Below are 24,006 nucleotides of genomic sequence, written 5' to 3' on the forward strand. Positions count from 1 at the left end.
CTCAAGTATGACTCAACTATTAAAGTTTCTTTAATGCTTTCATATACTCTCATTTCATCTTAAATTTGATTCTTTTCTTGAAGCAACCAGGATATTTTGGGATCTAATGACGGAAAATATGGTTATTTGCCGAATGAGGCTTCGCTCATATTAACAGGTAAGTCAGACTGACAACGAAAATTTTTATCAGAACACAATGCAATCATACGACCATTCGGGGGGAACCAAATGATAATGTTGCTATCATAAAACTTTTAGCTATCACTTGTACACTATGAATGATTGCTTCCGATGATTTTCATAGAAATTTATGTGAGTTTGTTTGATAAACGTTATTGAAAGCTAACAACTGTGACTTGTCCACAATTCTCGGAAGACGATCAACGAGTTAAGTCTTCGGAAATATGAATGATGGATTTTTCCTAGAAAGGTCATAACTCAGAGGGCCTATAGCTTGCTTATCTCTCTCTACTTAGCCATTGTGGTCTGTAGACGAATGCCTGGTGGACTATAATTCTGTACATCTTAGCTCTTTTATTTATTTAATAAACATTCAGTTCGATAAACAAGCAAGCAGCTGCAGGTTATTTTCAACAGACCGTAGCTTTGTACACTGTGTTCTTTATTATGTCTTCCAAAGGACATCTAATGGATCCGACGGATAGCCTCAACCAAATAACTGCTTGAACAGACCTATAAATCATCAGCGAAATTTAATTTCAAGCTAGGTTCGTAATGCTGGGCAATTTGGAACTTCAGTTCAATTTCGCTTGGGCACGAGAAAGGCCGGCTTATAATATCTTATTTTGGACGGGCAACAGCAGTTCCGAAATGTGAGGAATCCCAAAATGGTACGCTATTTAGAAAATATTCAGCTAAAACAACCGAACAGATTGCAAACCTAAGGCCCAATGAAACGATCTGGAAAAACAGAAGTAAACAAGCTAAATCAATTTTCTTAAATTTACCTAAATTTGCTCGTGGTGGTGCTCCTGAATTTTGAGCTTCGATAAAGTGAGTGTGTTTGTTTTACTAGGTACTATAGAAAAACTGCTCTCCAGTTCGTCTGCTTAAAGTGTTGCTAAAACTTACCCATTGTGTCGTGAACCTAATTTGAGTCTCGATGGCTCAGAGTCTAATGGCAGGGTTACTTTAAGACGAGTATACATTTAAGTACGAGTATAAATTCTATAGGAAAAGGTATGACAATTGATACTAGTAACAGTATTTAAGCTTAGCCAACAGTCTTCGAAAATATCAGTCTCCTATGTTTTCTTTTCTCTACACGTTTACAAGTTTGTTGACAATGGATTAGACTTGACAATGAATTGGCAAAGTACTTCTATAGATTGCAATGTTACAAAATCTGATTGTGTTGAGAATCTATGGGCACGATCAGCTCAAAGATTGCAATGAAGGAATCAACTTGAAGACATTCAATCATTTTGCACGGCATTGAAAATTCCTCTGCAGAGCCAGAGGGTAGTGAACATTTCCACGGCAGCCAAAAGTTAAAAAACATCCCCTTGGAATTTTTGGTGGGTCTTTCATTAAGTGAAATGTTATTATTATTAGTTCAAAATTTCTTTGTTGTATTCCATGCATTCATATAACTCCTGATCTTCATACAAACCTGAGTTCAAATCGTGTGTGCGTTCGTGGAGTGGAGTAAAGAGAAAACTAAAAAAACTTCTTTGCACTGATGCTGCTGGAAAAAAAGACATTATGCATAATGCCATACAATGTCCAACATTGACCAATTTGAGGGATGTCTTTGTCCGCACAATTGGAATTTGTTATCGACCTGGGTTGTTATATTTAAAGACGACTTACAAGGCTCAAACGGCAATGAAATTTTATTAACACACGTGGTAAGAATTGATAATAAGTAAAAAGGACAGGATCCCTTGATTGACCGACAAGCTAACTGACTGTCTGATGAACAGATAGATTCACTGACTGAGTGACTAACTTACTGACTGGCTTGCTAATAAACTGGCTAGCTTGCTGGCTGACTGGCAGAATGATTGGTCTGCTGACTGGCTTACTAACTGGCTGGTTGTGGAGCTGACTAACTGACTAATTAAATAGTTTGCTGGTTGGTTTGCTGACTGCAAGATTGACTAAAAGACTGACTGACTGACTGACTGACTGACTGACCGACTGAATGAATGAATGAATGAATGAATGATTGATTGATTGATTGATTGATTGATTGATTGATTGATTGATTGATTGATTGATTGATCAGCTGAGTTACTGACTAGTTTCAGACTTACTGACTGACTGATGGACTGAGCAACTGAGTAATAAATCAAGAAAGTGTATGATAAGAAATGAATGAACTTAAAAAAGCTAAATGAGTATGATCAGTTGCCAAAACGTAGCCAGTAGAAATCAAAAAGTTCATTATCCTGTCTGTTTTTTGTTCTACAAAATCTGTAGATGCCTAACTAAGTTATTTTTTGTGCACACTGTATCCCTGTATGGCATCTCTTTTCTTATTAGACGTTTAAATCTTAATTTATTAGCTGGTGCTAACCAGGAACTCTACCACTACAACCACAACCATCACTATTATCATCACTGTGTCTACCACTATATCTACCACTTCCAGTACCACTGGTACCATAACCACCACTTCCATCATTACCACTACGGCTACTAGTCACCAGCTACTCTTCTCCTCCTCTCCTCCTCCTCCTCCTCCTCCTCCTCCTCCTCCTCCTACTACTACTACTACTACTACTACTACTACTACTACTACTACTACTACTACTACTACTACTACTACTGCTGCTGCTGCTGCTGCTACTGCTGCTACTGCTGCTGCTACTACTACTACTACTACTACTACTACTACCACAACTACTACTACTACTACTACTACTACTACTACTACTACTACTACTACTACTACTACTACTACTACTACTACTACTACTACTACTACTACTACTGCTGCTGCTGCTGCTGCTATTACTACTACTACCACTTCTACTTACTACTACTACTACTACTACTACTACTACTACTACTACTACTACTACTACTACTAAATCTCCTCGATTTAAAAAAGAAAAATTTTCAGAAAGAAAAAACAAAAGAACTCGATGAAATATCATCAAATCCTGACAAATCATTGTTCTGGAGTTGTCTTAAATCGATAGATGATACAATCCCAACAAAAATCCTCCTTCAATACCAGAAGACAAATGGTTAGAACACTTTCAATATTTACACTCCGACGAGCCAAAACCATCTACACATCAAGAAAAAATTTATAATGAGCTACAACAATTAGAAAAAGAAAAAGACCAACTTAACTCCTTAGACAAAGTAATAACTCAACAGGAAATACGTCAAGCTGTGAAAAAATTAAAGAATAAGAAATCGCCCTTTTCCGACAGAATAAGGAACGAAATGATCAAAGCGAGCCTTGAAACACTAATGCCTCTTTACATCAAACTTTTCAATCATATCCTAAAATCTGGAAAGATGCCAGATGTATGGTGCCAAGGCCTGATAACCCCCATTTACAAATCTGGTGACAAGAATGATCCGACAAACTACAGGGGCATCTGTGTATCAAGTTGCCTCGGAAAACTGTTCTGCTCAATCTTAAATCAACGTCTACACTCTTATTTAAAAGAAAACAAAATATTACATAACTCACAAATTGGCTTTCTGCCTGAAAACCGCACTGCAGACCATGTTTTTACTCTTCGAGCCCTGCTAGATAAATACGTTCACTATCACAAAGAAAGGGTCTATGCCTGTTTCGTAGATTTCCGCGAGGCTTTTGACTCCGTCTGGCACGTTGGTTTATTTTATAAGCTACTCGGTGCTGGCATTGGAGGACAATTTTACAATCTAATTAAAACTCTTTATTGTAATTCTTCCTGTTCTATAAGAATTGGAGACAACAAAACACGATCTTTCTCGTACTCCAGGGGTGTCCGTCAAGGGTGTATTCTAAGTCCTCTGTTATTCAACTTTTATATTAACAATCTGCCATATTCATTTCAAAACGCGTTTTCTGATCCATTTGTCCTCCCAAATGGAAGGAAAATAAACTCATTTCTGTATGCTGATGATTTAATCATTCTGTCGAGATCCAAAACAGGATTGCAAAACTGTTTAAATACGCTATCTTCTTACTGCAAATCATGGATGCTAAAAATCAATCCTAAGAAGACGAAAGTAATGATCTTTCAGAAACGCTCAAAGAAATCCGTTGACATTAATTTTAAAATAGACACCGAACCTGTTGAAATTGTTCAGGAATACACTTATTTAGGAACTCGTTTAACCCCAACAGGAAATTTCACTCTTGCGTTAGATCACTTAAAAGAAAAGGCCATGCACGCCTTCTCTAACATCCAAAAACACACACTCCTCAGTAAACTAACTCCCAACACAGCATCTCAGATCTTCGACACGATGATATTCTCGATCTTAAGCTATAAAAGTGAGGTTTGGGGTATGTACACGAAGCAGGAGTTCAAAACATGGGATAATTCCCCATTAGAAAAAGTACATTTAAAGTTTTGCAAACGCTATTTGGAGGTAAAAAACAAAGCCTCTAACCTAGCATGTAGGGCTGAGTTAGGGCGATATCCATTACTTATTGCAATAAACCAAAAAAGTATGAAATACTTTGTTTACCTAAACAATAAGGAGAATGACTCTATCGTTAAGCAATCTTTTCTGATGTCAAAACATTTACACTCCATTAATAATTCCGGTTTTTACTCCAATTTTATGGGCATGTTAGAAAAATACTATTCATCTGATCTAAATCCTGAAAATTTTAGCAATGAGACAATAAGGCAAATTGAAACTAATATGAAAAACAAGTATCTGCGTTTCTGGCAACACAACCTTGAACACTCAAGTTCTATAAGGTTTTCAAGAATGAATACTCTTCGTCTAATTATTTAACTCATTTAAGAAATTTTCCTGATAGACGAAACCTAGTTAAGTTTAAATTAAGTAACCACAAACTCAGAATTGAAGCTGGTAGATATCAGAAAGATCATCTTCCTAGAGAGTTAAGATTATGTCAGTTGTGTCAATCAAATCAAGTGGAAAATGAAACTCATTTCTTGTTTCTCTGTAGTTGCTACTCTTTACAGAGGCAGACATTCTATGAAGACATAAGTAAAATGATACCTGATATTCAAACGAAATCGACATCAGACATTGTGAAACTACTGATGAACTCTAAAGACTATAATGTAAACAAACTGGTTATTAAGTTTATTTTTTCATGTATGATTATACGTGACAGGCTATTATTGGATATTGATGATGTAACTTAGAATTAATTATATATTGTTATGATACTTTACACTGTTTTGTTAGTAATTAGATTATATAAGCTTTTCAATACCGTAAATCTTGTGGTCATGCAAATAAAGCAATTACTACTACTACTACTACTACTACTACTACTACTGCTGCTGCTGCTGCTACTACTACTACTACCACTACTACTTACTACTTCTACTACTACTACTACTACTACTACTATTACTACTACTACTACTACTACTACTACTACTACTACTACTACTACTACTACTACTACTACTACTACTACTACTACTACTACTGCTGCTGCTGCTGCTGCTGCTGCTGCTGCTGCTGCTACTACTACTACTACTACTACTACAACTACTACTACTACTACTACTACTACTACTACTACTACTACTACTACTACTACTACTACTACTACTACTACTACTACTACTACTACTACTACTACTACTACTACTACTACTACTTCTGCTACTACTACTAACACAACTACCGATTTTGTTTGTATTTTTGTTTGTTTGGTTTGTTAATCGAGAAGTTACTTTCCCAGGGACAATAAAAATCATTGCGTGGAGAAAACAAAATAAATAAAAAAATTGCCATTTAGCCATCGAGGATTATTTGAATTCATGGACAACTGAAGAGCTGGAGAAACTCGTATTTCTAATAATTATTATTTCGTTTGCATCAATGCAAGACTCAGTTTATTAGTGTGTTTAATCTATTGACATATTTCATTGTTGTTAAATGGTCAATTTCACTTCTTTTGAACGACTTGCGAGAAACCCACCCCAAGTAAAAATTAAAGTAATTGAAGTTTGCAATTCTCCAATCTCTTAGCAAAGCCGAGTCCACGACATCCAGACTTGGCGCGTGGGTCGGAAGCCAGGAATGCGTGCAGAACAAAGTTAGCTATGAAATCGTGTGTTTATCATCTAAGCATTCCCTGAATTTACTGGCCAAAGGAAACGTTGAAGCTGAAAGAGATGCTTATTTTATCCATGAACATGGACAAATTTTCTACACATAGGATGCTAGTTGATGGCCTAGTAAGGAAGCACTAGAGCAGCCGATTGTTCACTACGAATTAAACGCGAATCGGATTGGCTTAGTCGTCATTTATTTGTCTATAAACGGCAGAGCGTTTATGTCGAGGGACTATTAGCTATGAGCAGAGTTCAATAACGACTACCTGAGACAAACTCACAAAATGATTGGTTCCATAAGGGCGACGGAAAATTCATTGTTTCACATTTGTTTCTTAAAGCCGTTACTGCAAAAAGTAAATGACCTTTCATTCCAGCTTCGAATGTACGAGCAAAATCAAGTGGCGTTCAAACTGTTCCTTTTACAAAGTGCACGTTCCCTAAACAACTAGCTCAAAAGGAAGATAGAAAACATGTGTTGCAAGTCCCTGAGCTGCAAGACAGGAAATCGCTACAACACTACAGTGACACGGAGCCGTCAATAGTAACTGAACTCTAAAACCGCAAACCTCTCTTGCCATCATAGCAAATCGCTAGTTAGCTATCTTGCAGGCTTGTATTTATTCTATCGGCAATAAATGTGAAAAATGAAAGGGAAAGAAGACGATTTTAAAACAAGAAAAATAATTAAAGGACTAAAACTTCTCGTTGCGCCGATTCTGATCTCGTTCTGCGGTAAACAACACCGGTGGTTCCGTCCCGATGGTTTCGGTTGTTCCAGTCCGGTGGTTTCGTTCCAGCGTTACTGGTTTTAGCACATGCCCATTTACTCCGTAACATAAAATTTCTTCCACAAGTTTTTGTTCACCCCAAAATTTTCTTACGACTAAAAGCCACTGAAAATTGGCATTTCGAATTTCTGAGCTCAACAAATCTGACATTTTGGGGACATTTTTGACAATCAAAATAAGCTAAGAGGAATACACGTACAAAATACAAAATCATATACAAATGCCAGGTGTGTTGTTAGCGTAAGAGTTGTATCCATACGGGTACATATTTTCGCTGGATGGATCTAGACCGCCTCGCCAGATAGTGTCTCTACAGAGCTTTCAAATCGCGTGCTAAACCAAATATTGTTTGTGCTAGGTCATCCGGGTCATTTTCCGTATGAGCTCTGTTCGTTCATATAGAAATTCGGCCTGTCAAATACGTTGTAACCGTAACAGTAAGTCAAAGGGAATAAACTGTTTTGGCCTAGTATGAAAACGGCAACATTGCTGATTCCGTGCTCTCTTTATGATACTTCAGGCGTAATGAAGTGTTTTCTATCCCGGTGGTATATTATCAACTTATTGTTTGCCTGGCGTATTTGACGTCAGCATTCCCAGAAAAACGACCGGAAGTTTGAATCATTGTTAATTTTTCCTAGAATCACATTTAGTAGAAACCGTACAATTCTGATTTCTGATTATCCCTGCTTGTGCCAACCCGTGAAAGTTTTTGGCTCTCAGTTAATTTCAGTTAAATGACTTGACTTTGTGAATGTGTGAAATAACAGGGGCCTCTTCTTGCTACTGCGCAATACGGTCTGCGCATCTCCGGCACTGGAGATTGCCTCCCGAATGAAGCAGTGTTTGTGCGTGGGTTATGAATATTCGGGAAAAGAAGATATTAGCAAACGCTCAGATTAAAATCCAAAATGAACATTGGGGATACGCAGGCATTTCCCAAATATAATTAAGGTTGAATTTGGAAAAAAAAAATGCATGTCATACGTTATCAGGCATTTTTAAGTTTTTAGAATTATTACTAATTAATTATCTCTAGTTTTCTTTGTCCATTTAGTAGCCCTTTCTAAGACCTATTTTCGCGCTGTCAAAAAGCACACAAAAATACCTACACCGTCGACTCTAAGCAAAATACTTTACATATTGGCTCCTCGGTTCCCAGATCGTTTGGAACTCTTTTAAAGACATATTTGTATATGCACATAAGACAGTTTAATCTTCTCTGATGCTAATTAGCTGAAAATTTAAGTTACAGAACGTTTTAGAGGACAGAATCTAATTCCAGAATTTACAAGCTCTTGTTTCAGTGTAGAAAAATGCTAAAGGAACTTTTTTCGCATTTTTAAAGCGATATTTTCCCGTTCGAAAAAGGAATTAGTGTTCCAGTGTTATGACATTCTGAGCTAGCATTTTGCAGAAGGAAACTTTAGATTTTCTTTAGCAAAAAAATCAAGATTTCTGAGGCCCTCCGAACAGATCTCCACGCAAATGAACCGTTGCATGGGTGGCCCTGAAATAACTCGGAAAAGATGTGAACTACGAATGAATCATGTTCAATGCCTTGATAGGTCAGTAAGTAGAGGACGCCATTATATTGGTATCGCAGAATCATGGATTCGAATCCGAACAAGCCAGAATATAAAATTGATTGATTTAACAACGTCATTGCATGTCATTGATACAGTAACTTGACTCTCTCAGTAAGTAACCACCAATATAATCTCCATTAAATCAATCATTTCAATGTAATCATTTCAAAGGAAAATGTTTGCAACCAAACACTTTTTTATTTGTGAATATTGTTTTCATTGATTATTTGCCACACTCTGTGTTTGGAATGTCTTCGTTTTTCCTACTGCTGAGTGGTTCCTTATAAAAGATTCAAGAAAGGTCTGTTATTGTTCGTAAATTAATTGCTTATGCATCCATTTCTCAGGGACATGGACCCTTCCCCTACCAAGAGATTTTCGGCTCTCTGCTGGTAAAAGAACAGACTGCGGCCGGAGACAGGTGCCCCAAAAGATGCTTAAAGCTGACTCCAACGATTTGGCTGCTGATGATGAAAAAACGGCTCAAAGAAAAAGAACCCCAAGCTGTTCTTCAATTGACACAGGAACTCATAGACTTCAGGTTGGCGCTAACAGCCAATCAGACATGATGAAAGATGAATCATTACAAAATAAACTACTTGATACTTCAGAGGAAAGTGGGGACCAAAAGGGGACTCGAAAACAAGGAGAAAGGCGTGCGCAAGAACTGAGACGTGAAAGGAAGAAGAGTTCTGTGGTGAACAACAACGACAACAGCAGACTGCCACAAAATGGTCTTCAAGATTATTCACCACGAATAGACAATAAAAGCAAAGATGGGACAGAAGTAAAAGGAAAAACACGACCAAAAAATAGAAGTGAAACAACGAAGAGTTTGGTCGTAGACATCAACAATAACGCACTAGGACAGAAGGTTAATGAAATACCAGGAAAAGAAGATAAGCAAGAAACGAAAAAACATTGTGAGCCGCGACACCCACAAAACAGACGTGATATCGACGCCAAGGACCGAGTAGCACCAAACAGCAGTGAAAAAAAGTTACCACAAAAGGGTTTACCTCAGTCCGCTGACATTGAGGTTCAAGATGAGTCTTCTGAGAAAGATGAAAGAAAACGAAGACGTCCAAGAAATAGAAATGCAAGAAAGAAAAGTGGGGCTGCAGATAACAGAACCGACAAGTCACTGCCACATACGGACAGTGCGACTGGAGAAAGAAAAGATGGGCAAGATGGTACTAAAAAGCAAGACCAAGAACGCCCAAAAAGTAGAAGTGAGACAACGAAAACTGGTGGCGTTACGAAGGACGCCAAAATAGCGCTGGATGACGCTACAGGGATAGAAACTGAAAGCCAAAATGAGACAAGAAATCTTGGACAAACACGTTCGCAAAGTGGAAGTGAGACAAGGGAGGGATTATTGATGCGAAATCGTGGCAAACGAAGTCCACAAAATAAAATAAAAGGAAAGGAAAGTGTGGTTGCAAACAACAGTGACAGCAAATTGTTAACAAAGATTGGTCTGACAGGAGATGACAAAACGCAAGATGGGGCTAGAAAGCAGGAGGAAAGACACCCAAAATATAAAAATGACGTAAAGAAAACAAAGGAACATGTTGCAGTAAAGAGCAGTGACAACACAGGTACATTGCCAAAAAACAATGGTGCGACAGGAAACGATGAAGGAAGACAAGAGAGAACAAAAAAACAGGATCAGAGACGCCAAGAAAATAAAAATGACGTAAAGAAAACAGAGGAACATGTTGCAGTAAAGAGCAATGGCAACACATGCACATTGCCAAAAAACAATGGTGCGACAGGAAAAGATGAAGGAAGACAAGAGAGAACAAGAAAACAGGATCAGAGACGCCAAGAAAATAAAAATGACGCAAAGAAAACAGACGAGCATGTTGCAGTAAAGAGCAATGACAACACTTTGACAAAAAACAATGGTGCGACAGGAAAAGATGAAGGAAGACAAGAGAGAACAAGAAAACAGGATCAGAGACGCCAAGAAAATAAAGATGACGTAAACAAAACAGAGGAACATGTTGCAGTAAAGAGCAATGACAACACTTTGACAAAAAACAATGGTGCGACAGGAAAAGATGAAGGAAGACAAGAGAGAACAAAAAAACAGGATCAGAGACGCCAAGAAAATAAAAATGACGCAAAGAAAACAGAGGAACATGTTGCAGTAAAGAGCAATTACAACACATGCACATTGCCAAAAAACAATGGTGCGACAGGAAAAGCTGAAGGAAGACAAGAGAGAACAAGAAAACAGGATCAGAGACGCCAAGAAAATAAAAATGACGCAAAGAAAACAGAGGGACATGTTTCAGTAAAGAGCAATGATAACACTTTGACAAAACATAGTGGTGCAACTTGGAAAGATGAACGAAGACAAGGTGACGTAGACAAAACGGAAGAACATTTTCCTGGAAAGAACAGTGACAGCTCATTGGCACGGCAAAACAATGGTACGACAAGTAGAGATGAAGGAAGACAAGATGGAGCTGAAAAACAAGATCAAAAGCGACCAGAAAATAAAAATGACGTAAAGAAAACAAGGGAACACACATTTACAAAGAACCATGGTGCGACAGCAAAAGATGAAGGCAGACAAGAAAGAACTAGAAAACAAGATCAAAGGCGACCACAAAATTTGAATGACGTAAAGAAAACAGAGAAGCATGTTGCAGTAAAGAGCAGTGACAACACATTGGCACGGAAAAACAATGGTACGACAAGTAAAGATGAAAAAAGACAAGAGAGGTCTAGAAAGCAAGATCAAAGGCCACAGGAACATGTCGCAGTAAACAGCAGTGACAATTCATTGACACGAAAAAACGATGCTACGACTAGTAAAGATGAAGGAAGAAAAGATGGAACAGAAAATAAAAGTAAAGTAAAAGCAAGTTTTGCTGTAAACAACAACACATTGCTGCAAAGGACTGCTGCAACAGAAAAAGCCGATGAAATGCATAGGAAGCAAGAGAGGGGTAAAAAAGGCTCGCAGACTAAAAGTGAGCTAAAGAAAGCAGAGGAAAGTGTTACTGTAAACAGCAGCAACACTACATTGTCAAAAACAGATGATGCAGGAGGAAAAGATGTAGGGAGACAGGATGGGTCGAGAGATAGAAAACAAGATACAAAGAACCCGCAAAACAAGAATGGAGTAAAGGAGAGTGTTCCTGTAAACAGCAACAATGCGGGACGGCTTCCAAAGAAAGGCGCAACAGGAAAAGATGAAGAAAGACACGATGGATCTAAAACACAAAATCAAAAGCGCCCACAAAACAAGAGTGAAGTAAAGAAAAGTGCTCCTGCAAAAAGCAAGAACACATTGCCACAGAAATGTGGTGCGGCAGGAAAAGATGACAAAAAGCAAGATGCGACTAAAGAAGAAGTTCAAAGACACCTCCGATATAGAAGTGAGACAGTAAAAACAGAAGAAAGTAATATTGTGAACAGCAGCAACACATTCCCACCAAAACATGGGTTGACAGGAAAAGATGACGAAATACAAGATGGGACGAAAAGACGAGATCGAAGGCGCCCGCAAAATGAAAAGGAACAGAAGAACAGTGTTCCTATAAAACGTAACACATTGCCACAAAAAGATGGTTTGGCAGGAGAAAATAATGAAACGCAAAACAAGACTGCAGACAAAGATCAGAGTCGCCCAGAGAAGAGAAGTCAAGCAATGAAAAGTGCTGTTGTGAACAGCAATGGCAACGCGTTGCAGCAAAATGGTGTGCAGGGTGGTGCAACAGGAAAAGACAGTAGTAGAGAAGATGAGGCTTTTAAAAGAGAACAGATGCATGCGCCCAGTGGAAGTGAAACAAAGAAAAGCAATGAGAATGGCAATCAAGAACAAAGACACGCACAAAATGAGAGAGAGTTAGTCCAAACACGAACTGCCAAAAGGAAAAAAAAGAAAACTGTTCACAAAGACGATTTATGGACCAAGGCCATGGAAGATCTCTTGGACAAGAGTCCGGAGGAAATTGTCAATGGCTTGATCTCGGAAGATTTCCCTTCGCTTGGAAAGAAACAAAAGATGAAAGATGATGCGGTGATCGTTCTTATAAGACTTCTGGCAAAAGCTTGTCATTGTGAATCTGATATCGGTTTAGAGCAATTCTTTACCTCTTTACAATCATCCTGGATTCTCACTGCTAGACTTGGAGCGTTTCTCGACCAAGCAATCAGGAAGAAATCGAAAGACCCACAAATCCAAAGACTGAATTTGGATACAATCAGAGACATAGTAACACTACTCACAGAAGTTTTCAACAGATTCCCGAATTCATGCTCCAATTCACTATTAGTCAAGTTGCATAAAGCTAGAATGGCTCTTGTAAACTCTGGAACGCAATTAGACGAAGGCGTCTCCTTTGCTCTTCAAGAACTAACAAGACTAAGGAAGGAAGACAATTCCGCAGGAAGAAAACAACAAAGGGGCAGATCTCCTAGAGTTGGTAGAGTATCAGTTCAGACTTGTTTAGCGTGTTTGTTTGTTTGTTTTTTGGCCTGTTGTCTGAAACCTTTCACCCTCACAGCCAAATGACCTCAAATAGTAAATGTTGAAGTGATGATTCTAGTTTAAGTCTAGATCTGGGAACGACATGTTACGATGTCATCGTTTCAACTAAAGCCGCTCTTCAGCAGTACGTTCCTCTGGTGTTGTTTTCGCAAGAGCATTTACATTCAGATAACGTAATGATTTTTTGTCTTTTTCGTGAATCTAAGTTCAAAGGCGCTCAAACGATGCGTACATTTAAAAGCGAGAAGTTCGATGCTCATTCAATAATGCTGATTTCTCATGTCTTGTCAGGGATGATCACCGATGCAAAACAAGACCCTCCCGAGAATTTCCGCCAGTTGAGTGTGATTCCGACCCCTTGTGATATCACTGACGTCAGAAACCATGACGAAGGACTCTTTCTCAGAAAGAACAAAGTCAAGGGGAAGTACTACAATGAGGAACATTATTTAGACGTCCAGTTTCGGCTTCTTCGCGAGGACTTCTTGAGGCCCCTTCGTGATGGCATCCAGCTGTTAATGGACATGCCTACCGCATATCCAAGAGATGATGATCGCTTAAAGGATGTTAGAATGTACGATAATGTCAGGATATTGAGCCCGGTATATACATCCAATGGAGTCAGATACAAGGTCAAATTTGACGTTTCAACGTTTGCTGGAGTGCAATGGGAGAACAGTAAAAGGCTGACCTTTGGATCCCTACTGTGTTTGTCTAAGGACAATTTCAAGAGCTTTACCTTTGCCTCCGTCGCTGACAGAAAGTTGGAGAATGTTAGAAGGGTAAGGAAGAGAGTTACAGAAATATCTTTCTAACGCTTTTAACTGTTTGTTCCTTGCCAACTATCAAAATAGGATACAAACAAATAATTTAGCATAACCGGAGGATCAACCTATTCAACAAAGAAATTAGGTAAAAAGGTTAACATCAAGCTTGTTGGCTTGTGAGTTCGACATTTTTCCATGCATGCACTCCCAGAGAATCAAGTGTATCGATAATTAGACCGACCTTATATAGCCAGCTTTTAAACCATTACCATGCTGGCGATGACTGCTCATACTGCTACACTTGTCTAGCAACTGATTCGAACGAGGTTAACATTTGATGTACCGGATCTCGCTTTGAAGAGAGTGCGTAGTCTCTTGGAGGAATTCGACAGCATATTGGTATGAGGTATATTCTTTGGTTCATCGCTCAGTTTTTTCCTTGTTATTTGCATTTTAGGGGCTGATTGAAGTCCGATTTGTTTCGCCTTCCAATGAAGCTCGACCAAGAACAGGGGACATATGCCAAATGGTTGAATCCATAGCGTTCTTTGAGGCTTACCGTCCAGTGCTGGAGGGGCTAAAAATGATGTCTGCCAGAGATTTCCCCTTCAAGGTATAGACAGTTTTAAATACAAGGCTGAAATTGACATGGGGCTAGTATATTTAGGTTTCCCTTGATCTAAAAACAACAAAATCACGTTAAGACAAATAACGAAACAATGTAGCGCAAACTGACTCTCGCAAGCGACCCTCTAAAATTTGGGAATTCGTACCTGGCTTAGTTCTTAGTTTAGAGCAAGTTATACTTTTATATTCAGATTCAATGCTCTCGTTAAAGACCTCCTTCTTTGGTCTCTAAGGTGAGAATTGAATATTTAGGTTTCATTTCAATATAGAAAATGAACTAAAATTTGTCCTATTTTTAAATTAGAGTTACATAGTGTATGTGAAGAGTGACGATGACGTCAATCCACCAGCCTATCTCAAAAAACATGATCAGCAAGTGGTATTCGACTTCACTCCTATAATGCCCGGCAAAGCTAAGGAAGAGACCCCCGCGAGGTGAGGAAAGCAGTATAGCCTATGTATTTATCTACAACCCCGCATCATTTCTCACGCATAAGGGCTATTTCATTAGTGCGTGTTGCAAAACAAAATAAAAACAAAAGTAATCATTTTAACCCATTACAACAAAGGTAAGAACAACATAATCCGAATCTTAGGGACTGCAAACGATTGCAAGTCATTTCAAAATGATTGGCCTGGTCGAGAAATAATTGCGTTTCTTTAGAAGGTGACAGAGCTTAGTAACGTTAACCCAAAGGAAACGCGAAACGGCCTCCTATACTCGACTGAAAACCGCTCTAAATAAAGCCGAAATTGTAAAATTTCTACCATAAATAGTGCATCTGTGGTTTTTGTGACCCTTTCTAAACGCATACTGTTTTCAAAGTGTGTTGTTTTGAATTGGAAAAAAGGCTGTAATAGGTGGCTCCACCTTGACCCAGCAGTGCAAATCGGAAAGATAAAACTTACTTATACGTTTCCAAAAGGGGAAAGGTGCGTACAGTATAGTAAACACCCGCATAAAGGAACAAGTGGATTAAGGACTTCCAAGCTGAAATTCGTCATTTTAGACACCTCTTATATAAGAACCTTGAAATAAATATATGAAGACTTATTCAGGCTGACCGTGAAAAAAATAGATTCTTAAATGTGGGTGTTTACTGAATTTGTTATAAATCAGTACTGCCTAAATTCCATTGCTTACTTACTTCTATTCGCCCAATGACAAATAGCCAGAATTACATTGTTGCAAAAGACCTATTGATACTACAGTTTCATACCTAATTTAATACCAATGAATAATTTGCCTTTATTAGGTTAAGTTGGACGTTTTCGGAAGAAGAGGATAATCATTGCGACGCAGAGGTGTCAGGTAAGTTAATAAGAAAGATGCTCCTAACGCAACAGTATTTGAACCAAGTAACGTCAACTTTGATAACTTTGATTACGCGTACGACGTTGTCCAATTCAGGATTGCTGAGTTAAAAGGGAGAGGATATGAATCCTGAGGTGACCCAAAAGGCCCTCTGTTAGACCAGGAGCCCATTACCCGGAGAACAAACTCCTATAGACTCGTGTAACGGACCTATTTATCAGCTGGCAGCCCCCCCCCCCCCCCCCCCCTCACCCCATTCGACTAGCGAAGGCCCGTTTACAGCGCTGCTCTCTGAAAATCCTTTCGCTGCACGAGCGAACCCACTTTCTACGCAGGCTAAAGAGTAACCTGCGATGGACCAGGAAGTCCAGCATCTCACTGAGGGGCATCATGTCCGCTGAACGGATGGGGATTTATTTACCCGTGTTATGGAAATAGAAGTCGATAAATAACAGCAGTTAATGTAAAACACAAGCCCTCTACTTTCAATACAGAAACTAATGTGACAGTTTTGGACTTGGCTTCTTGGCCATCAGCAGAGGAACTGGAATTAGATGATTCACAATTCAAAGCCTTGCAATTGGCGTTGACCAAAGAGTTCGCAATCATTCAAGGACCACCGGGCACTGGAAAGACCTACATTGGACTAAAGGTATTTAACAAAAACTACGACCAATACTAAGATTCAGTTCAGTTTAAGCACCTCAGTTTCTCAAGATATTTTTCAATCATTTTAAAAACTCAAACATATGATATGGTAAACGGCAACGTAACTGCAATCTTTAAACCTAAACTCTCAAAGTCAACCTAAAATTAGCTACTTTTGAGGAAGAAGTCTCAGTTGAAATATTTTCTTACCATAATAAAAATAATGAAAATAAAAATAGATGCAGACATCAAAAAAGGTTTTCGAAAAAGACATTTTTTCAAAGGAAGGAATTATCTTTATGATAAACCAGATGTCTTCGTGTAGTGTACAATCACGATCTAATTGTTAAATCAAACAAAAGAAATGTGTAGATTTCCAAAGGGGTGAAGTGTGGAGAAACGAATCGGAAAGTACTGAGTTTCGTGATGGTAATGGTGATGTCTTTATATACAGCACATATTACATAGTCTCCTGGCTCCATCAGTTCTTGCATTGATCTCAAACACTCACCAAACCCACACTTGATTGGAAAGACAGATGAAATCGGATATTACATTACAACGTTTTCTTCCTTATCCACCAACACAGATTGCCAAGATTCTACTACATAACCAAAACGCTTGGTCAGCAAACGGAAAGAGTGGTCCTATCCTCGTAGTTTGTTACACTAACCACGCCCTCGACCAGTTTCTGGAAGGAATCCTTGAAGATCATCCAGAGGGAATTATTCGAGTCGGAGGAAGAAGCCAGAGCGAGAAAATACAAGAACTCAGCCTTTCTAAATTGAAAAAGGTGACTAAAAGCTCAACAGAATCTTTAAAATGGCATGCCAGTAACAGCTATTTTAAATCGGTATAGTTGGTAATAATTAAACGCAGATTGACGGACGAAAATCGGTCCGGAATAATAAATAATCTTTAGTAGCGCTATAGATTTTTTTGAATCAGGCCGATTTTCACCTCAGGCTAAATCAATAGGTAGGAGGCAGTAGGAGGCAGAGGGTCGAGTGGTTAGGGCGCCGGACTTGAAATCCGGTGGTCCCGGGTTTAAGTCCCGCTCTGAGCGCTAACTGGAGTTGTTTCTCGGTAGCCCCAAGTTCAACTCCTCGGACGCGCTTGTAAATAGCCAGCTGGCCTGCCTCCTGCCAGTTTGGATTTCTAACCCATGTTACTTTCAATTTGCATTATTTCTTTATGAAGTTTTATGCTCGGCCCCACTAGCACTTGTGCTATAAACACTGCCGAGGGTAAATAAAGGTTATGTATGTATGTATCAAAGCAACGGTGAACGAAATCAACCGACGTGTCAATTAAAATTTATATGGGCTAATTTAAGGACTGGACCTACCATAACGGGGCTAGAAATCGGTACGTGTAAATAATTAGCCTTAAGACTACCACCTTGAGATTCTTTCACAGTTCTTTTCCAATTATTAATTCAAGGATTTTCGCTTTTTCTACAATTCGAAATAACAACAAACGCAGCCCGCATTGTGCATTAACTGTTCCGAAGAACCCATGGATAATATGTTATATTTCTTAGAACAACCAGACGTCTAAAAAGTTCCGAAAAGCCTTCGGTGAGATCAAGGGAGAAATGAATGACCTGTCAGAGTTTATTTACCATCATGACGAAGTGCTCGAGAAACTTAAAAGAACGGTATTTCACGAAGATGAGCTTAGAGGGTACGCCACGAGCATGACATCGAAGCAGTATGATTCCCTAGTAAGAGGCTCAAACCGCGCGTCGGAGAAGAGAAGGGAATCTGTTATCCCACAATGGCTAGAGCTTCCTGTACTGCCAACCGACCCATACCAGGACGGTAAGATATTTTTTTACAGAGTAACCATTTCCGACAAACTAAGAGATCCTTCTGCTACAGCCTACAGCCTAAATCCGGGGGTAATTCTCGTTTTCTCGCTTTCTCAACCAATTAATTACAAGCCAAATAACCAAAACCAATAGTGACTTTTCTTTCTTTCTTTTTCTTTTTTATTAACTAACTACTGTCATTTACAGCTTTACATATTGCGAATAACTAACAGATCACCTTTTCATAGGATAGAGAAAAACTGCCATATACATTAAACACTACAACACACTAAACAGTAGGCAAACAGTTTCTAGAAATTAATAACTAGATACCGGAAATTTACAAAGATTTTCCTAGAATTGCATCCCATCTTTTCCTGAAAGTTGCGAACTTCCTAAATTGTTTTGCTATATTTTTCACGAAGACCACTAGATAGTGACATGCTGCCACGAGTTTTCCAACGCTTGGCTCAAATAACGCGTATCTTTTTTTGATTTTGATTAGCTCATTCTGTTATCTGCAGCTGCTCTGATTGATCAGTTTATTAACTCTGGGTTTAATTTTTACACGCTTCCTTAAAAACTGATCTCAGTCTAATTAGACCGAATTTATTAATTCCCAAGTTACCCCAGTCCTCATTTTACCCCACGTCTACAATCTGTATTTTGTTCTTTACCCCTGAGGTAAAAATAATACAAGTGCATTGTTTGTACCCTGGTTGGTGTACAACCAAATGTTTTACCATATACAGTTGAAAATTTGAAGTATCATTCAATTGCCTTTCAATTTGGCTTTGCTATGCCATGTTAACGATAACCTTAACTACTTTACAAACTGAGAGCCCAGTCTTAAATTTAGTTCTCTTTTTTTTTTTTCAGGTTTTGCTCAACCTCTTGCCATGTTTCCTTTCAATGCTGAATGCCAGGGCTTGGAGTATTTTTCACAAGAACAGATAGCCATCCTATCGCCAAATGTCCGACCGGCACCTGGTCCTGATGGGCATTCAGGAGGATCATTAAAACTGGAAGGGGAGTCCCATTCATTTATCGACATTCCAAACTTTTCCGGTGGCTGTGCAGATGCCGAAAGATCCATAACGTTGCTTGCATTTGTTTATCCTTTGGGTGGAAGTGGGCCAATCATAAGCTATCACATTGATGGGTTAGGTGTTCAGCTTGGCTATGAAAAATCCGACAGCGAAATGGGAGTACTGACAGCTTCTTTCATTCAAAGAGATCTTATGGCACCAGCTAAACCACTGAGAGCGCCGGTGCTGGCAAATAATGAGTGGAACTTCGTCGGTGCTTCGTACGATTCAAACTCTGGAGTAGCACGCCTGTGGCATAATGGTAATGAAGTAACTACTGACGATATCGGAAAAGGCCTTGAGCTGGCGACTCAGTTCCCTATCAGGTTAGGTGCCTTAGGGAGCTGCCGTCGTGAAAATATCTTTTCAGGTAGAATCTCGCATTTGCATATTTATGATGAAGCACTAACTGCTGAAAACATTCGTGCGGTGGGAGGAATTTCACAACAGATTGCAAAAGGTTGGTCTCCATTTTATCTGACCATTAAAGTTGAATGTTTTGATAATTACCTTTATTAAAAAAGTGTATAATAGTTTTTATTGAAAACGGAATCATTGTGTAATGCAATTCCAGGGATATGATTGACTTAGCGGCCATGGTGTATGGGTCACTTTAACATGCCCGTAAAAAGCGACTATTAAATTTTCTTCTGGTTGTTCTTGCAAAGTGAAATTAGCGTGATCTAGCAATATTTCTTGCTTGTTTTCAATAAAACAATTTTTCCACTCACGCTTGTTGGATATAAGCGATGATTATAAAGTAAAGTACCCATGATAGAGATTCCTCTATGTATTATAAGAATAATTTATTTAGCATAAAGGACAATACACCTGTATGTCTCGTTGTCATATTCAGAATCTAATCACATGCATTTGCTGTTGCAATAGAGTCATTTGGTTAAAATGGTAACCTTCTTTGAAAAACTTAACAGAGTTTTCTAAGATCTGCTGGGACATACCATCTGCCAATTAGTAGATATAAATTAAACTGGCGTAAAATGTAATCTAATGGACGGATAAAGGCCAGCCGCCATCGATCCAACGACTCAAGAATGCTAGGTCTTCGTTCCAACATAGGGCAATGACGAGCTTTGGTAGCCATTGTCAAAGTTTTAAAAGTTATAGAAGCCACTTAAAAATTGAAATTAAAAAAAATTGTCAAGAGAGGTTATGGTCATTCTCAAATAAGTTTATGCAATTGTCTTTCAAACCCAAGATGTTCAAGGTTTTAACGGGATTTGAGCCCATTTCGGTGCCATATCAACTCAACTAAGCTGTGAGCCTAATCTATTGGAAACAGGCGAATTGTGAGTTTATATACACGAACGTGTAAGATAGTAACTATAATATTAAGCGAATGAAGGAACGAAATAAATATGTGATGAAAATGAAATTATGTTTCATAGAAACCAACAGCTTCAGCGAGGAACATTCAAATCTGGAAAAAGATGAAGAGATGGACGAAAGCAGCGACATAGAAGGTGAAAGAGGGGAAGAGACAGGAAATAACGGTCAGGGAGGGAAATTCCCTGGTTTTACATTTGAAGCTGATGCCATGGAAGATCAAAGAATTCTAGAAATTGACGAAGTTGTCCTGTTTGAGTCCAGACCGTTGGGTGAAGTGAGCTCCGATGTTACTCCTAATGGTGCTGAGAGACGAGACCTCAGCGGCGGCTTTCAGTTCCAGAATGCTCACCGAATTAGACAAAAGATCAAACAAATCATTCGGAGAGAGCTCAAGAACGATGAGATGATGAGCAAGGACGAAGCTACCCAGGTAATTATATGAATGTACGATAACATTAAAAGTTGTAATCATACGCTGGAAAAAGTGCCTTAGCTTGTGGTAAATTATACCCTAAAAATAACTGCAGTTTTGTTTTCTTTAACTTTTGTTTCTTTTCATTTCAAAATTCATTCAGTCAAACAATGACGACCAGAAGACCAAAAAAGGCAAGGAAGCACCGGCTTAGCAAATTTTGTCTGAATGGCCACACTTTATAGTAGGATTTCCCCCCTCTCCCCTCCCGAATAGAAATGCTTATGTGTTTTACAATGCTTAAATATGAGTTGCGATAAAGTCTGAAAAGAGTCTATTCTTCCAAAATCACCGATACGTAACTCCCGTTTAAGTAGCGCAAAGTGAATAGGAGCATGACCACTTCACTGCTATTTATTGGACAATTGTTAAAAACTCTATGGTGATCGTTATTTCAGGTTGAGGACGTGTGGGAAGTTCATGACACAGCGGATCGCTGGCGCCTGTACCGCAGATGGGTGTATGATGCTCGTGAGAGCTGTTACCAAACTATCTTTCAGTTGCAAGAAATGTTTGATGACAAGGCAGATGAGCTTCAAGAACTAAGAAATAGGGAAGATTACGAGATCCTTAAAGACGCAGATGTAGTTGGGATGACCACTACAGGTAGAAGCAATGTTAAACCAGCTCAGCGTTAGAGTTACTAGCCCCAAAGTGCCGTGCTAACCTCTTTCAATCTAGTTACTTTATCGCCTGATACCCAAGTTGTGGAATCATCTGCCAGCCTCCCTCTGCTCTCCCTCCTATATCAACAAATTTATATCTCATTTAATTAAACTATGCCAATGCCCTAACTAACCCTTTTAACAATTAACATGTGTCCTAAATACGGTGCTTCGTCCGCACAACATTTTAACTCCAAACATTTCCTGTTTTTGATTACGTTACTATAACGATTTGTAGGAAAACTGTGTTTTGTTTTGTTTTGTTTTTTTATAGTCAGTAGTAATCACAAGTACTTAATAATCAATACAACCAGTATAGTGAGAATGTATCCTCTATTCTTCCTAGATTCTTCATAAGCCACGTGGATTAAATTTTCCATTAAATTATTGCTTTTAGGTGCTGCGAGGCATCGAAGTCTGTTGCAAGAGTTGCAACCAGTGATTACTATTGTGGAGGAAGCCGCTGAAGTGTTTGAGGCACACACGGTTACCTCTTTAACTTCAGGATGCCAACACTTAATTCTGATCGGTGATCATCAACAACTCCGTCCCAATCCCACAGTCTACGATCTCCAGAAAAATTACGCTTTGGACGTGTCGCTGTTCGAGAGAATGGTGACCAATGGACTACAATTTGAAAGGTTGTGCTTACAGCACCGAATGCGACCAGAAATCGCCAAGACGTTGGATCACATATATGTCAACCCAAGACTGCAAAATCACGATAAGGTGCTGAAGTTTGAAAAGGTTAAAGGCGTGGAACGAAATTTGTTTTTTGTGGACCATAGCAAGAAAGAGGTAATGACGTTTAACTTAACCATGCATCGCATTTACTGAGTTGAGTTGAGTTGAGTTGAGTTTAATTTTCAATTGTATTATATATATTTCCCTTGTCTAAACGCGTCTGTTACGAACACCTTGAAGTCCAAGTTTAATTTTGCCTAAACTCCCAAACGTGCAAATATTTCTTGAAACATTGTCACTAATTTGCAGTCAAACTGATTTAGCTAGATCGGCACTAATCACAAAAGAGTAAAATGTCCCCAGTAAAATCACCAAAGTTACCTACGGTGTAAAAGCCAGCCTACAATTTAGATTTACCTTTGTAGGACAGTGTCAAAGAAGGGAAAAGTAAAGCCAATCTTCATGAAGCTAAATTCCTGACAGCCCTATGTCGCTACTTCATTCAGCAAGGTCAGTACAAGCAAGAACAGATTACAGTTCTAGCAGCGTATAGTGGACAACTTGTCAACCTGAGGCGAGAGATGTCAAAAGACATGGAGTTTTTTGAGGGCGTGCGTGTCACTGCGATAGACAATTTTCAAGGAGAAGAAAATGAAATCATCCTTCTATCGCTTGTTCGCAGCAAGAGGATTGGCTTTCTCAAGATCGCAAACAGAGTCTGCGTTGCGTTATCGCGAGCTCGAAAAGGCTTTTACATTATCGGAAATGCCACGCTTTTGTCTGAACAGGACCCTGAGCTCTGGGGGAAAATCATCACAGATATGCGCGAACAAGGAAATCTGGGAACCCACTTAAAACTTGTGTGTCAGAATCATCCCCAAAACTTCATTGAAGCATCGAGTGCAGATGATTTCGAGAACGCCCCAGAGGGAGGATGCAGTGAGCAATGCCAGTTCGGTATGCCTGACTGTGAACACATTTGTCAATCATTCTGTCATCCCATCGATATCGAACACAAAGAGGAATTCGCTTGCCAGATGCCATGCACTAGAAGGTGCGATAACGGTCATCAATGTCCCAAGATCTGTAGCGAAGACTGTGGCCCCTGTATGGTGAAAGTACCGAAGATCATTCCCGAATGTAAACACGAACAGGAGGTCCCTTGTTCTATGGATCCCTCTGAATTCAAGTGCAAGCAGATAGTAAAGAAAAAAGCTTTGCCTTGTGGTCATGTGAATAATGCCGAGTGTTCAATGGCTGCTGATGAAATCAAATGCAAGAAACCCTGTGGTTTGTTAGAGTGTGGCCACCCTTGTCAAGGTAAGAGTTAAAGACCACGACCCGGATGTTGCATAGCCGATTAACGGTAATCTATGATTAAAAGTTAACCGAGATTTTCAGCTTACTTGTTAAAATTTTTTTAAAATCTAATTTGAAGC

At 39.0% G+C, this 24,006-nt stretch overlaps 2 protein-coding genes across 2 annotated transcripts in view; one reads left to right on the forward strand and one right to left on the reverse strand.

Moving 5' to 3' along the window:
- The first annotated feature begins 11 nt into the window (after nt 1-11).
- LOC146465724 (NFX1-type zinc finger-containing protein 1-like) overlaps nt 12-24,006 on the forward strand; it is a 29,883-nt gene continuing 5,888 nt past the window's right edge. The window contains exons 1-14 of the mRNA XM_085128160.1: nt 12-157; nt 8,979-13,076; nt 13,433-13,923; nt 14,366-14,521; nt 14,840-14,970; nt 15,792-15,847; nt 16,345-16,502; nt 17,088-17,291; nt 18,042-18,321; nt 19,191-19,859; nt 20,806-21,176; nt 21,617-21,824; nt 22,281-22,681; nt 22,993-23,887. Coding sequence (XP_084984286.1) covers nt 9,065-13,076; nt 13,433-13,923; nt 14,366-14,521; nt 14,840-14,970; nt 15,792-15,847; nt 16,345-16,502; nt 17,088-17,291; nt 18,042-18,321; nt 19,191-19,859; nt 20,806-21,176; nt 21,617-21,824; nt 22,281-22,681; nt 22,993-23,887 — 8,032 coding nt within the window. The 5' untranslated portion in view covers nt 12-157; nt 8,979-9,064. The remainder of the gene's footprint in view (nt 158-8,978; nt 13,077-13,432; nt 13,924-14,365; nt 14,522-14,839; nt 14,971-15,791; nt 15,848-16,344; nt 16,503-17,087; nt 17,292-18,041; nt 18,322-19,190; nt 19,860-20,805; nt 21,177-21,616; nt 21,825-22,280; nt 22,682-22,992; nt 23,888-24,006) is intronic.
- The window catches only part of LOC146465725 (solute carrier organic anion transporter family member 4A1-like), a 291,465-nt gene continuing 275,175 nt past the window's right edge, over nt 7,717-24,006 (reverse strand). The window contains exon 12 of the transcript XR_014868194.1: nt 7,717-7,731. The gene's annotated coding sequence lies outside the window, so the exon portion shown is untranslated. The remainder of the gene's footprint in view (nt 7,732-24,006) is intronic.

This window comes from Pavona decussata, unplaced genomic scaffold (genome assembly GCF_977016875.1).
Source record: "Pavona decussata unplaced genomic scaffold, jaPavDecu1.1 SCAFFOLD_155, whole genome shotgun sequence".
Lineage (NCBI taxonomy): Eukaryota > Metazoa > Cnidaria > Anthozoa > Scleractinia > Agariciidae > Pavona > Pavona decussata.